We start from the raw sequence: 16,715 nt of genomic DNA, 5'->3' as shown, positions 1-16,715 counted from the left end.
ATATTGATGGATTATAAGGCGTTTACAAAATTACGTAAATATTCAAATAAGTTCAACAGCAAGTGAATATTTTAATAAAATTTTGTCTAAAATTAAATTTACTTAAAAGCAATAACTAAACAACCAGGTTTAGGACCGTTCTAGAAAGTCAGTACAGCAATGTGAAGTAATTAACCTAAAATAGTAAGCGTGGTGTCCATTTATTGTTACTTACCCTGTTATTTAAATTTGCATGGTATTTTTAGTTTTTTAATTCCACAGTTTGTGTATGTAAATGTGAAAAATAAATTCTAAACCAACAGTTAACAGTGTCAAGTGCAGATACTTTTCATGTCACCCTATCTATCTTTTATCAGGTATCGATTGCTCTTGTGTATAGTACGTGCACGCTGCGATTACAGCTTAATGTCTTCCCCACTTCAGAAGTCATTTCTCGAACGAATCCGAGGAACGAGTCAGACTGAACGCTTGGACGGTTCTCATCTCGTTCTCAATTGCGTTATACCTTCTTCTGACTTGTGTTCAGCTTTCAAGCAATCGACGCTCAAAAAAAAAATTGGCTGTCCGTGAAGTCGGTTTACGGACGATAGTTTAACGTGACATAACAAAACATTGATGAAATTATTGCATACTTTTATGAATAAAATTGAATCATTTCTATTGAATTATCACCATTTTGTATGGATACAAAGAAGGAGTGAAATGAAATCTACAATTTAATTGATTAAATTTACTTTCAATTGCACTCATTAATTCAAATACGTTTATTACTTTAACGAAGAGATTATTTTAACTATAACTTTTGTACACGTTCGCTATTTAACTTCTTCCAATCTGTGTTATTCTGTTTAAGGATAGGACGATGATATAGGAAAAGTAAGAAAACGAATGGTGGGAGTGTTTCAAGTTTTAATGTGCCTCGAAAAAAAGTCAAATCGACGGTTGTTCCCAATTGAGTGGAAGAGAGATAGATGCGGCGCAAGCGTACAATGAGCGTAATGGGACAATGTGCGTAACGGGACATTTTTTCGTGCGTCCAGCCGGCGTTCATCGATTTATTAGGCGTTGTCACGTCAAAAATAAATTCTTTACATTGCGAACGAATCACTTGACTACGACTCGCCGGGGACTCACCCAGCACCTGGTGGACGTCGTCGGCGGCGAAGCGCGGCAGGGTCTTGATGCGCAGCAGCAGCTGGTCCAGCGGCACGCGGTGCAGCTCCGGGACGGGCTGGGCGGCCAGCACGTGCTCCAGCCGGTGCCGCGTGAACAGGCACACACACACCCCGGGCTTGACGCGTCCCGCGCGCCCCCGCCGCTGCTTCGCGTTGGCCCTCGACTCCCACGCCATCTCCAGGCTCTCCATGTTCTTGTTGGCGTCGAACCTGCGGGACGAGACGGCCGGTATTTTGCCTAGAGACGTACGAGACTGTAAAATCCATATAAAATGAAACAATTAATAACGATTCACTCGCGAACAACTCGATTGGCAGCAAGCGTGCACGATAGCACAACTTACCGCCATGATGGTTCAACAACAACTGTTGCTTCGTTGCCGGAAGCTGCAGGGCTACCTGCCTTGGCAGGCAGCCAACTTGAAAAACTTGGCGCTGCTAGCAAGCAGCGCGGGAAGTTCAAAATTCAAATGTTTCCAAACACTATACACTAAATTACACACAATATTTACAAGTCCAAACAGCCGGCATGCTCCCGAGGCCTCGGCGTGCCGCTTACCCGTTAGGGATCGTCCATTAATCACGCGAGGCTCAAAAAGAGGGTTGGGGGGGGGGGGGGGGGGGGGAGGGTCGGGTCGGGTAAAATCACGAAATATCACAAGGGGGGAGGGGGGAGGTGTGTGTGTGTAGAGTAATATCACGTGTATTTATTTTTTTTCGGGAAATTTCTATTTATTATAAGCCTTTCCTTTATTATTTTTTATGCCAGTGAGAATAAACCTGCTAACTTAATAATGTGTGTGCCTGGACATTTTTATCATCACTGTGCTTAATTTTCCAGAATTAAATTAGATTATGCCTACATTTAAAGATAATACTCTGAAATTTTTAAAAATATTTTGTACCAAAAAAAATTCACGTGATTTATTGGGGGGAGGGGGGGTTAAAAATTTGCTAAAAAAACATCACGTGATTAATGGACGACCTCTTACGAAGTATCATTTCACCACTGTTAAACTCAAACCACATGAACAACCTGGATACGATGATGGGAAAAGTTAATACAATGTACTTATTTGCAAACAAACGCGCACACTGCACAAATAGTATGCAAACATAAATGCGTAATTATATTTACTTCTGAAATTCATTTAGTCACACCTACAAAAGTCAATTATTTTCCTAAGTTCATTCGCATACACCATGCTATAGAGCTATCATGATTAACTAATTAGCAAACCACAAAGAGATAAGTTAAAACACTATCTAACTACTGTCTAAAAGTCTAAATACTTAATTAAAAAGTTATAAAAAAATGAGGTTTTGTTTCTTTTTTGATTGTCAACAGATTCTCACTATGGAGATAAATATTCATATACATCAACACCCAAGATATTATTTTTTTTTAATTACATAAAATATTCCTTTAATGAGTCAATGAAATAAACATTTTTGAGCAAAAAGATTGTTTGATTGTCTAATAATTTTTAGTTTTATTTTGTATGATATTAATGAATAAGACATTTTTTGCTAATAAACAAAACTGAATATTTAAAACAAAAATTTATACTCTTTATCAATAAACATCATATGTGTACAATTTTAAAGACAACCGTGAATAGAATATCCTCTCGAATGTAGGAAACCTCTCATTCCAGATGGCCTCGAATGCAAGAAGGGCTCATGGGTGCTCTTGCCTAGCTGTGGCAGCAGAAGGTACTCACCGTTTTTCTTTCATCCTGCCCGAGTCAATGACAAACACACAGTCGTCAATGGTAATGGACGTCTCTGCAATGTTTGTGGAGAGAACTATCTTGCGAACACCAGGTTTGGGCTTCCTGTAACAGATGCCTGAATTTTATTTTTAATTGAGTTGTTCTGCTGGGTCATCACCGTACACAGCAAAGTCGTTTATTGAGCTAATTTATGCATTTTCAATAAAAAATAATGCTTTAGCATTGAGCTAATGACTAGAGACAAGATTTTATGGTTTTATATTCAGGCCAATTTCATTTTTAAAACAGAAGGTTTAGGAGTTGGTTTTATTTTTTATGAAATATTTTTATTGAAAAAGATAGCATATTACTGAAAAAATATGACACTTAAATGTTTCATGATACTAATTTCTCCAAAACTGTCATTTTAACTGATACATGATGCACTTTTACAATATAATGATTTGTAATAAGTAGGTTTAACTATTTGGAACAAATAAAATAAATCTGTTAAATATTTTTGTGTTTGATAAATGTACTAACGTTGTAATATAATGTAAAAATTAGTAATTAATAAAAGTTGCAAGATTAAAATTTTTTCAAATTATTTTTAATAAAATGTGGTATAAATTTAATGTTTAATAAATTACTTTCATTGAAATATATATTTAAAAGATTAGGTATTTATGATTAGAATTATGTTTTTATTGAAAATTCTGTTTAGTTTCATGATTTTAATTTCATTTTGGTGTTTTCTTGGTATTAGATAACAAGAATTTTGGCCTTATATGGTTATTGACAATATGTTCCGTGTTATATCCGTTATATCGCAATTCACCAAATAACCTTGTCCCTAATAATGACATATTCCAGTATAGCTCAATATTAAAACACATCACCATCATTTCTTGGGGTTGCTACAACCTATTTAAATTCTGATACATAATAATTTCAAATTACAAACTTTTTCTGCATTGCACTGTTGAATAATTCAAAAATGATAGAAAATCTGTACAAAACTGCACTGCAGTTCATCTTACAGTGACATTACACAATTACACACCACAAACATTGACTTTTGCAGTAATAAAAAAAACTCAAATGACTGTAATGACGGCAAATCATGTAATGACCAGACAGACTTAAGTAGCACAATCCACACATGTCACAAAATTAACATCATCATCAAAACCACGCATTCGTATCTCTTAGCAATCTTAACCAAAGGCCTGGTATAGACTTGGTAAAGCAGGCACAGCAACAAAATTTTTATTTTAAATGTAGGTATCTTCACAGTAAAAATGTCACTGAGTGATTCCGGAGCAACCAAGTAGGTAGGGCAGGACACAAAGTGTTTAGTCATGTTTGCACACTGCAGCCTCGAAGCAGTGAAACGGGTAACTTTGGCATAACAAGAAGAAAAAAAAAAGTTGTACCAGTTGTACATTTCCATTATCTCTGGACATGCTTTAAGGCCCCCGCCTACCCGGGCACACACATGGTGCGCAGAGCTTCAGGAAAAACAACGCGATTTCAAAACTACTCAAGATATCCAAGTGGGGTATGTTTACGAAAAGCATTTAAGAGTTCGTCGAGGCCCGAAAAGTACTTTTAATTTTGGATCATGTTTTTAAACAATGTTTTCAGAGTAATTTTGAGGCATACAACAACCACTACAGATTATTAAAAGCACTTAAGGAACTTGCATTACACATTTATCTTCATTTACCAGCCATATAATGTTTCGGTCACCGCTCAAAATTTCACAGTTATCCTGTGACGACGAGAAGACTGCGCGCCAGTCCAGAGGCGACACAGCGCTAGAAGCACCAGCGAGCGTCGCGCTTATCATCCTGCCTCACTCACACACATACACCCCTGCCGAGGCGAGCCCCTTAATGGCTTGATCGCGGGCTTGCTGTTTCGTGGCCGAGCTTCGGGACGACGGAAGGCGCCGGTGGAGAGAACACGAGAGTACCTGAACACGGCCGCCTGCTCCTCGTGGCCCAGCGTGGAGTGCAGGGGCACCAACACGACCGTGCCGGCCTGCGGGCTCATGGCGGGGTGGCACAGCAGCTGGTCGTGCAGTGACATGATCTCCGCGATGCCCGGCAGGAACACCTGCAGGCCACGCCGGAAGCGCTCGTCACTTCCAAGGGAGCTCCTAGCATCCCTGTACCCCCTCCTCCCCTCCCGAGCCCCCACGACACTACATGTGCTCGGCCCACACACATAACTGTGAAATCGCCACGTCCACCATAGGCACAAGTTTATATGGTAAATTGCGATAAAACAAAAATACGTAACACCGAAAAGCATGTCAAAACACAGCGTAACACCTAAATGCAAATCAACGCACCATAAAGCACCGGAATGCAAGTTATGTCATGGGATTAGTAGCATTTAACCAAAACTTAATTCAAATAATAAAAAAAAAGGAATCTTTTAAGGTTTGAAATTCAAAAATTGTACCAAAATTGCACGGATCAGAAAAAAATTAATTTAATTTGTTTACTGTTCTGAAAGCATCTGTTTTAGACCAATTATTTTACCATAAAAATGCAGCACATAAATTTTGCCCCTATTTTGTTGGAGAAAGTATTACAAACAGCTTTTTGTTGTCTAGCGAAACCCACTAACAGAATCCCACCCGAATTCTCTTGGTATCTTGCAGCTCTTCCCTGACCAAACGTTATTCTGTAGAGTCTTGATCAACCAGGTTAATGTTGACCGCGGCAACCTCGGATAAGCTAAATCTCAGATAACAGGTATAGAATAAGAATACCATCTTGGTTTTCCATTGGCTCAGTGATTTCAATTTTTATTTGGAGATAATTTTCCCAGCTTCTCTTCAGTGTAGATTCTTTCACGCCATGCCACAATTTGCCCATCCAATAAATGACATTTTTGAGGTGAATTCTGCTTAGGTTTCCCATAACAGTTGGATCACTTTCTAGGGTCCTCGAGCAAATGTTTCAACAATGTTTACCAGCAATGGCACTTTAGGTTGGCTCGGATAATACATAACCTTGGTTAATCAACTGTAATTATAAGAAAACTGTAATTATAAGTAAACCACCCAATACAAAAATTTTCTGTTTACTTTGTACCACTGACTAAGCTTTGTCTTACAGATTATTGAATGTCTATTAAAAATGTTCTGAACTAAATTTTTGTGGCTCAATGTACAGTTCCCGAACCCACAGAGTATTGGACATACCTTCAAAACCAACACATGTTTCATGCAATATTAAACTGCACTGACATAGGTAGCTATCAAAATATGGATTTTTTTTTTCATTGGTAAAAATCTACATACTTAAGACATCACTAATAACTAGAGACATGCAAAATTCGCGGAGTCATTTCGCGATAGGCTAGCATCAAAACAACTATACCTTCGTACCGCTTCTGCGATTGGCCCACATTTTATCCAGGGAACTGTGAGCCAATGGGAAACACTAAACCAAGAAAGTGCCGAATTACGGACAGCCTAGTTGAGACGTCTCACGCGTCAGTAGCCAATGAACAGGTGTCATTTCCGCGAGTATTTAAAGGACTGTGGAGTCTATCCTAGAGGTCAATGAATCCGTGAATTTTGCAGGTCTCTACTACTAACAAATGATAATCTTCATACCAATATACACCCATCCTTAGGATACTGGTGCGTTCCTTCCAATATCCACACCAGGATGCTCTCAATCAAGTCATTATTTATCTTCGACATGTCCATCAGGTACAGATTTTTAACCGTCTGCTTGCTATACTCTGGAAAGAAAGAAAAACAGAATGGACACACACCAATAAATTATCTAGTAAATAAGAGCAATTTTTTTTTAAATCTCAGTCCAGGTCAAAAAAAGATTGTTGATAAAATAGGACACGGAGTTGGAGGAGCAAGAGAGTAAAAAAAAATGAAGTAGAAGAAAATTTCAAGCCATGAAAAAACCTAAACCAGAAATTCTTGATGCCCTTATGGACTAGAACATAATTTCTACCTCTAGTGGTTAGAGACTCGGAGATTTGCGACGGTCCTCTAGCCGACCATGCTAGGCGATGAATCTAGAAAATTAACATGTACTGACTCCTATTTTGGGATATATTGATCCCATCAATTGGACAAAATGGAGCAGAAAGGAAACAAAAATAAGTAAGAATGTCTAAAACATAATTTGGTACTAAATAAATTACAGGAACTGCAAAAATGACTAGGTTACTAGACATTCTAATTTTACAACACTATTTTTTTTCTGCTTGACTTAATTTTAGATTTCCCCCCACATGTCTAAACCCAATTTTCTCGAATTTGAATCACATAGAGTACATAAAACATACCCCTCAAATCCAAATCTCGGTATCAAAGGTACAAAAATAAAATAAAGTACAATAAATTAAAAATATTAACTATTATGCTAATACATTCCATCCTTTAAAAAGTTGTTTCACAAACTTCAGTATCCAGAATCAATACACATTGCAATTTTATTTATCAATGGCTTAGAATGAAAACCTCGTATCTCAATTTTTGGACGAAAATACTTTTTTTTTTTAATGTTTTTTGGCTGGAAAACCTCGTATCTCACAAAATGCTTGGCTGAAAGAAAGAAAATGTGCATCCTACTGCTTTTTATCGGGGGAAAAATAAATAAACCACGTACGTATATCAGTGGCACAAATTTTTTGTCTCTGCTGTAAAAAGTGCATTTTATGAGATACACAAGGTTTTCATTCTAAGCCATCGTTATATAATTACATGTTAAACGTACAATATATCTCGGTGAATGATAAGATAGGTATGAAGAAAAAAATTTATCTAGTAAACTTAAGAGGTTATCAGTTTTGAAAATTTAAATGAACTTTATATCCTTTGATATTTTTCTTTGGATCTTTTCCCATGAATACTGAATCCTTCGAATGTTAAGGATTTGATGGTGTTTGAGGGTTTGGGGATTTGATCGGCCCACCCCCAACTATAACCCGTGAGGCAACCGCGTCACCGGCTCGGCTCACGCACCCTGGTAGCGGGCGCACAGCTGCAGCAGGGTCAGGTCCTCGTCGGGCAGCCTGGGGCTGGAGAGGGAGCGCGCCGACGAGAGGTCGGCGGTCGCCAGCTCCACCTCGAGGCTGGCGGCCGCGCCGTCCCGCTTGGCGGCCTTCACGGGGCGCGCGTACGCCGTGCCCTCCTCCAGCACGTAGTCCAGCTGCTCCAGCACGTCCTCCAGGAACACCTGCTCCACCGGGTACGTGCGCCCTGCGACCACCCGTCCTCACCCCGTCCTCACCCCGCTCTCGCCCCTGCGGCTTCCGACGCGAATACCGTTCCCGGCAAAGAGCTGCATTACACTTAATTCACAAAAAATACCGTGTTTAATCGCATAATGTCCGCACATTTCTTTTCAAACACTTGAAATTGAATTTTTTTTAAATCCGCATGCAGTCCGCAACCAGACAAAGAAACCTTGGCCACCCCTGAAAGGCACAGTAACGGGATGGAAATTTACCGACGCTGTCAACAATGCTTTGACCTTGAGTTGTTCTTTTCCTCCGGAGCGGTCGCTGAGAGGGTTTTGTAGCGTGGTGAAACTGTCCGGACTCGGAAACTCGCACTCCACTGCGCAGCTGCCTGCGACGTCACGTCAAAAATGTAGCCAAATTACTGCTGATATTATGCGAGTAAATACGGTACATGATTGAAGTAAAAAAAAATAATTGTTCAACATTTTTATTTAAGTGATTTAACCAGTTCGGCCCTATATAGAACATCATTCAAAGAAAATTATAAAAATAACCATGCATAATATTAATACTGAGCATTCATAAACGCAAACAGATTGCCATATTTTGTTACTGTCTTTTAAGTAACTAACTCACTTTATTCAAGAAATACATATAAAACACAAAATAAAAAAAATAAAAAATTCATGAGCGAATGAATCTCGAGGCTTCCGATGTTTTAAAGCTTCTCAACAAACGCGAAGCTTCACACGAGAGGCTCGAAGCTTTCCATCACAACCAAAGCTTAGAATGAAAAAATAAAAATGAACGCCGGATTTCCCGGTGAAGTTCAAATTGAATATTGGAAAGTGCTTTGGTTGAGTTGCTTACTCGAAGCTTCGCACAGGCAAACAGCAAAAACACGAGGAAACAGCGTCGTCACCTGGAATGTTGAGCGTTGGAGCGGAGCTGAAGTACTGCGAGAACAGCTCTGCGTTCACGGTGGCGCTCATCAGGATCACCCTCAGGTCCTTGCGAACCTCCAGCAGATCCTTCAGGATCAGCAGCAGTATGTCGCTGCAGACAGAAACATAACATCTGTGACGACACTACACACGTGGACCCACCTACAGTTGTCCCCGTGACGACATTACAGTTCTCTCAGGGATTAGTCAACCACATATTTAGCGAACAGCAAAAATCGCATATTTATATTTTAATTACACATTTTACTTAAAGTGCAGTTTATTTTAAATGATTACAAATACAGTAACGGCGCTGTTTTTGTTTATAAGAAATAGCTATTATATATGCATGTAGTGAAGCCAGCTTATACTACCAATAGTGTACGTATATAATTTTCTTTATGGTTGTAAATATAGGCATTTAAAGTTCAATAAATTTTTTTTGTCATGATATCTCAATAGTTTGGTTAATACAAACCCTCGTTATTACAAAGTGCTAAAATTATGGTCCCTTCAGGTTTGTAATAATGAGGTTTGACTGCATGTAATTTACATTTAGATTTGATGCCCCTACTCGAAAAATATATGTGAAGTAATATTTGAAAATGCCTAAGTATTGTAATTTTTGAAGCGTGGAAAAAAAATTTCTAATGAGAAAAAGTCGGAAGAAAAAGAAATTGTTACAGAGTTGAACTTTATCCTGGTTTTACACTTTATGGTTTTACAGTTTTATAGTTCATGCACACAGATTTTAACACGTACATGGAATGGCATTAAAATAATGTTCAAGTGTTCATTTACGTAGTGAAAAAATTACAATTTTAAAATATCAAAAAGTCCTTGAAATTAAAATATCATGCCCAAATACATATATGCTGTTAACAACGAAAATGGGTGAATAACTAGGGTTTTAATACTTAGTCTGCATAATACATTACAATTTTCTACAGCCCTGACTACAAATCTGGACTCAACCACATTTTTACTACCTTCACCTTAAACTCGACTAAAACATGTGCATACTCATCCATCTCTAGAAAGTATTTGGGAATGGCCATGAAATATATTTATGTTATATGTTTTTAAGTTTCATACAATCTTTTTTTGGTCACTTAGCAATATTAAAAAAGTAAGGATAAAAAATTCACAACTGACGAAACAATTTTCTGAAACTGCACCAGTGTTCTGGAGTCGCACACTGGTACAGTCAGTACCACTGCAGGGACGCCACCGCGACGCACCTCTCCTCACTGCGCTCGTGCACCTCGTCCACTATGACGTGCGAGACGTTGGCGAGCCCCGGGTCGCTCTCGAGTCGACGCAGCAGGATCCCGGTCGTGCAGAACAGCAGGCGCGTGGCCGACGACATCTTGCTCTCCAGCCGGATCTGTGGGCAGCACGCGCCTCGACACTCCCTCTCGCTTCACCTCCGGTGCCTGCCCCCGTGGGGGACACACCACAACGCCGAAATACCACAAAGCCAAAATGCCGAATTGACCACAACGCCGGCAGCTAGGAAACTGCTGTGCACCACAACGCCAAAATACATTAACGCCGAAAAATGTAATTGCAGGACTGCCACAAAGGTTAGGTTAGGTTAGGTTAGACTAGGTTAGGTTAGGCTAGGTTAGGCTAGGCTAGGATAGGCTAGGTTAAGTTAGGTTATATTACGCTAGGTTAGGTTAGGTTAGGTTAGGTTAGGTAAGGTTAGGTTTGATTGTGTATTTCGGTGTTAAGGTACATTTAAGAAACACACACAAATTCATTCAATTGTTATTTCGGCGTTGTGGTACACAGCAGTTTTCTAGCTGTCGGCGTTGTGGTCAATTTTGACATTCGGCGTTATGGTATTTCGGCGTTGTGGTAACGACCCCCTGCCGTGTTGCAGAAATTAAAATTACTGACCTTCAATTCTCTATTTTTTAACCTCTTCATAATTACGTACAAACTGAAGGAATTACTACAGATAATTGCCACTGATTATAAATCTGTCATCTGGCAAAAACAATAACGAAAGATCTTTAATCGAGCATACTCCGGACCACGGTCATCAAGCAATAGCGTTTATTCCAGATCATTGACCGTCAACACAGTCTCCGACGGGAATACCAAATGCGATAACAGTGAAGTGTGAAATGAAACAATTCTAGAAAACAAGAAATGCTGTACTGAAATATAAAACTGACAGTAACAATAAACTCTGAGTGAACTAAATAAAAAACACAGGCAGTGCAGTAGTGTGATTTGGTGGCCAAGATTTGACAGCCGGAATCCACCCAAAAAAAAACTCTGACCTCAAGCGTGGTGATGTATTACAGATGTGTCAAATCACGGAATGCAGAATTAAGACCATTTCACTGTAATTGTCTTCTTCCCAAGCCTAATTTAAAATGTGGAGCATAGTGCCGACTATACTTGTATTTAAAAAAAAAACTCAAATCAATGATTATATAAAAGGGACAAAATTATATGGTGAATTGCGATAAAACCGAAAAGCCTGTCAAAAAACCACATAATGTTGACATGCAAGTTAATGCACCACATTGTACCGAAATGTAAGTTATATCATGGAATCGTGGCATTTAACCAAAAACTTAATTCAAATCATAAAAAAATTAATGCACTGATGTTTGAAATTCAAGGAACATCATTACTTCGGGACAAAAAAAAACTGTACCAAAGTACTAGGATCAGAAAACATTAAATTAATTTTATTGTGCATCTCTTATTGTATCATTCCGAAACCACACATGCTCGCTAATTTATTTTTATCGTTCCAGATGTATCCGTTTTAGACCAGGCCAATTTGTCATAAAATTGCAGCATTCAAAATTTTTACCATTTTCTTGGTGTGGTAAGTACTACAAAACAGCTTTTATAACAAAATGGTAAGAAAACCAAAATCCTCTGTTTGAAAAAGAAATCGGACTGCGAACCACACAATGTTGTTCTCCCGGGGACTTGTCGCGGGGCAGAGCGCCGGCCTCACCTGGTAGCCCACGGTGTCGCCGATCCTCTCCGCCCGCTCGTCCGCCACCCGCTCGGCCACGCCGATGGCCGACAGCCGCCGGGGCTGCGTGCACACGATCTCCACGTGGCTCTGCGTCGACTGGTAGCGCACCAGCCAGTCGTCCAGCAGGTACTGCGGGATCTGGACAGGGCGACCCACACTCTCTCTGCCCGGCTGACCCTCTGCTGCGACACTGCAAGGCTACAACCGTGGCTGTGACACAATGTCTGCTATCTTCAGACGAAAGCTATGGTCCCTGCACAAATTTTACCCAAATGTTACCTGCGTGTCCCAAGCAATTATCATCAAGAATAAGACAAATTTTTTTGTTACGTTATATAGTAATAATGACAAGGAGGAGCTACTATAGACATCAAAATATTTTGTAAGGGAAATAAAAATAACCCCAAATTAAAAAACTTTGTAGAGGAAGCTGAAGGTGGTTACGAGAAAGAAGAACAGCTGTTCAACAAAGCATATTTTGTTTCAGCACTACGAGCTTCGGCCAGTAGTATGTAGTTATTGACACCACGGCCAGACTACGGAAAAATCAGGAGACGGAAACACCACTTAGATCGTGGTCCTCTGGGTGACACGATCCAGTTCGACTGGCTCGAAACATCTCCCTTCCCACGGTGCTAGTTGGCACTCATTAGGAGACTGTGTGCGTCTCTCTCTCAGGAACACTCTTAACCCATTTGCATCCACTCACTTTAATGTTAGACATACCATGGAATCCATAAACTTTTTTATGTATAGTATTACTATTATTAAAGTTATTTTCTATTTTCATTATATTTTTATTCTTTAAATAAAATTTTCAAAATAGTTTAAGTTTCACGATAATATACCTTCGTTATAACAATACTAGCTACTCTGATGGATTATTTTCAAGTTTTTCGGGCAGATTAGCCATTTTGCATACCAGTACGCCTATGGTGTTATCGGCCAGAAAAACAGAAGCGTACTAGTACGCTTGTAGATGCAAATGGGTTAATCACCAGTGATCCAGTGGAGGCTCTACCCACCACCACCTCGCTAAAGAGGAACACGAAGGGGAACGGAGGCAGGGAGGAAGGGCGTACCTGCGTGCTCTTGCCGCAGCCGGTCTCGCCGCACACCACCACCACCTGGTGCTGCCTCACCGCGGCCAGCACCTCCTGCAGCTTGGCGAAGGCCGGCAGCTGCTGCCGCACACCCATGAACCTCACGTACTTGGGCAGGCTCTTCTTCTTGAGGAACTTGCTGGCCAGCGCGCCGTCCTCCCTGCGACAACCAGCCTCGCTCCACACCCCTCCGTCCCCTGCCGTCTCAGTATGTCCACGACCATGAACATCCACGTCCATAAACCCCAGTTTTATACTTTTCAAAGTTATTATTTTTTATTGCATTTTTACTGTTTCGTACTGAAACTGTTGCCAGGTAACACGAAAGTCAAAAACGATAGCCGGACGTCCGATGACGCCGGTGCCAGACGAACCACCGAGTCTTTCCTGGTGGCCACCAGGATCGCTCGAGTTAATGGCGGCAAAATGGCGCCATATTTGAATTTTGAAGCGTCCAACACTTGGATTAGTTAATATAAATCTAGGGTAAGCACTATTTACAAATCCAACATTTAGGATGCTCAAAGAGTTCTTATTCTTCTATGCTATCGAGTTAACTGTGAACTTACAATTATATTTACATTTTGATTCATAGTATATGAATTAAGAAATATTTTTCATTAGAAATAATTGTTTTAACGGACAATAATATGGGAAAAAAAAAAAAAAATCCCATCGGCCAATGATGCACTTAGTTCTGAGAATATAGATGAAGGAGGCTACTTACAAAAATTATTGAACTCTAATTAAAAAAATATTCTTAAGAACTCTTATTTTATAAAGAGTATATTGAAATAATAAAGCCTTGTTTAAGTACATTTCTTTCAAATTTAATTCTTCCTGCTTTAAAAACTGCAATTCCATGGCACCAGAGAGATATAAGCAGTTATTTAGGAATAATTAATCTTTGCTTAACTGTGGAACTGTGCATATGGTTGACAATCATTTTTAATTTTTTCCATAATAGCTTTTAATTTTTTTTTACAATGCAATGCAGTAACACTTCTACATGAATCTGGACCATAATGTTTACACTTAGCATCCACACGATTTAGGTAACTAAACCAATGCAAAATTTACTTGAATCTGTTTATAGGTACTATTATTTTGTTCAAACTTACCAACTAAGAATTTCAAGAATTATTATTCTCAACTGGAAAACAGCATTTTACACACTTTACCTTCCACTTTATTTTTTTAATCTGTCAAAATCTTCAACTAAATGATTTACACAGATAGGTTTTCACTGATAAACCGTAGTGCATGTGATAATTTTTTACTAGGTTGAACACCTCGTTGACAAGTAGACCGTAACACAACTGCACAGAACACGGACATTTGGAAAGAAAGATTTCGGGAAACCGTCAAGATCGGAGCCTGTGTCCTCTGGAATACGGGTACTTGCTCCATAAAGGATACTCTTGCATTACCACGGTTACCTTTGCAACCTCTCCAGAGGCACGGACGATCGAGGCAGCCGCTTCGTCCGCTCGCCGTTCAGTTCAGGCTTGAGAGTGTTTTCTTCGACCAGAGGGTCCTGGGCACCGCCAGAACCAAACAGAGGTTCAGTGAAGGGCAGAAATGTTTTGTATGGCCCTAAAAATATTACCAATGGCATCAGGCAAAACAGAAAAAGCCAGTACCTTCTAACCATAGACAGGAAACGACATCACAATGATTCAGTCAATGAAAACTGCAAGATTGTGAGGGGGCTCATAAACACTGCAAATTCTTATCAGTAGGGACAAGATCAAATGGTTTTATTTTTAAAATAAGATATTTCAGCATTGTTGTTAACATATTTTTATGAACTATGTTTATTCATAAAGATAGCACAAGTTTCAACAAATATGACACTTTTTCAATGATACTTACTTCATCAGTAGTGTCATTTTGACATACACAATGCACTATTACAATACAATAATTTTTAATAAGCATGTCTTACTACTGGGAACAATAACTATACATCACAACATCAGCAAGTATATGGGCGTAAGAAAAATGTACTAATGGCATAAATATAAAAATTAATTAATAATTACAGTTAGAATATAAAAAAAAACACAATTTTTTTACAACCCATTTACTTAATACATTTTGGTACTAACTCCATGATAAATGATTAACATTCAATGAAAATAATATATTAAAAGTTTAGGTTTTGTAGTCTGAGTTGAATTTTGATTAAATATGCTGAATACTTTCATGAATTTTTGATGCATGTCCATGCTTTATTGTGTATTAGCTTGCAATTAATGTTATACCGTGTACTGACATGTTTTAAGTGTTATTTTGACTTTATTGCAATCCACCATATAATCTTGTCTCTACTTATGAGTCTTCATCATGGAACCAACTATCATTACCTCGCCTAATGAGTGTGACGTGCGGTAGATTCAATATATCAAAATTGATATATATCAATATATATCAAAATCGATATATCGAACTATACATAGCTATACATCGAAATCAATATGTAGAAATCGATATATATCAAAAACTATATCGATATAAATCAAAAACTATATATATATATATATATATATATATATATATATATATATCTGATATAAATGTGATATATCAAACTTTATATACAAATAGATATATATATATATATATATATATATATTTAAATCGATATGTATCGATATATTGAAATATCTCAATTTATAACAATATACATCGAAAAAATATCTTGATATAATAAATCAATATATATTATCAATATCGATATATCAATATATATACAAATATATCGGTATATATCGAAATAGATATATTGATACACCAAAATAGTTATATCGATATATATCGAAATAGATATATTGATATACATCGAAAATATATCATGATATATATCGAAATCGATAAATTAATATATATATAGAAATAGATTAATCGATATATACCGAAATAGATATATCGAACTATCAAAATATGTATATCTAAATACATAAATAAAAATCGTAATATCGAAATCGATATCTATATATATCGAATTAAATATATATCAATTTTGATAATCAAAATCGAAATCAATTTATCAAAATTGTCTACTCCGAGTCTGCGCTACTGCTTGCAGTGCTCCGAAGGCAGGGCGTGGTGCGTACCGAGCACAATCCGGACGGCCTCCTCCACGTTGTCTTGCAGCATCTGCGCGATGGTGTAGACGCACGCGCTGTTGTCTTCCGCGCACGCCCGCGCCTCCAGCATCAGCCAGTTGGTCAGCTGCAGCAGCGCCTCCGCGGGGAAGAGCGGGGCCTTGGTCTTCAGGAACAAGAGCGCTGGCTCCTGGGGGTAGCGCGAACCTGCCACGGCAGAGACCCACGACCCGGGGGGTTTGCCACAAGGCGTGTGGAGATCCAAACATGCTCGTGCCATCAGTTCTCCGGTCGACATAACAAAACAACCAGTCGGTCCATCTCCTTTCACAGACATTCAACATTTCAACTAACCAATAACTACTAAACCTCACAAACTTTGGCTGTTATGTCAATTACTCGTTCACATTTAAATGATAG

The 16,715-nt window shown here is 38.7% G+C and overlaps 1 protein-coding gene across 2 annotated transcripts in view; it reads right to left on the bottom strand.

The window, feature by feature from the left end:
- Nucleotides 1-16,715, bottom strand: part of LOC134534294 (putative ATP-dependent RNA helicase DHX57) — a 36,772-nt gene that overhangs the window by 13,820 nt on the left and 6,237 nt on the right. For both annotated transcript variants that reach the window (XM_063372631.1, XM_063372632.1), the window contains exons 5-15: nt 16,305-16,502; nt 14,625-14,781; nt 13,165-13,345; nt 12,059-12,220; nt 10,311-10,456; nt 9,048-9,181; nt 7,905-8,141; nt 6,528-6,658; nt 4,869-5,011; nt 2,900-3,013; nt 1,135-1,385 (exon numbers count right to left, since the gene is read on the bottom strand). In XM_063372631.1, the coding sequence (XP_063228701.1) occupies nt 1,135-1,385; nt 2,900-3,013; nt 4,869-5,011; nt 6,528-6,658; nt 7,905-8,141; nt 9,048-9,181; nt 10,311-10,456; nt 12,059-12,220; nt 13,165-13,345; nt 14,625-14,781; nt 16,305-16,502 (1,854 nt within the window). The remainder of the gene's footprint in view (nt 1-1,134; nt 1,386-2,899; nt 3,014-4,868; nt 5,012-6,527; nt 6,659-7,904; nt 8,142-9,047; nt 9,182-10,310; nt 10,457-12,058; nt 12,221-13,164; nt 13,346-14,624; nt 14,782-16,304; nt 16,503-16,715) is intronic.

This window comes from Bacillus rossius, chromosome 7, assembly GCF_032445375.1.
Source record: "Bacillus rossius redtenbacheri isolate Brsri chromosome 7, Brsri_v3, whole genome shotgun sequence".
Classification (NCBI taxonomy): domain Eukaryota; kingdom Metazoa; phylum Arthropoda; class Insecta; order Phasmatodea; family Bacillidae; genus Bacillus; species Bacillus rossius.
Note: the sequence above shows the minus strand (reverse complement) of the source record. Positions and strands in the feature narration are given on the sequence as shown.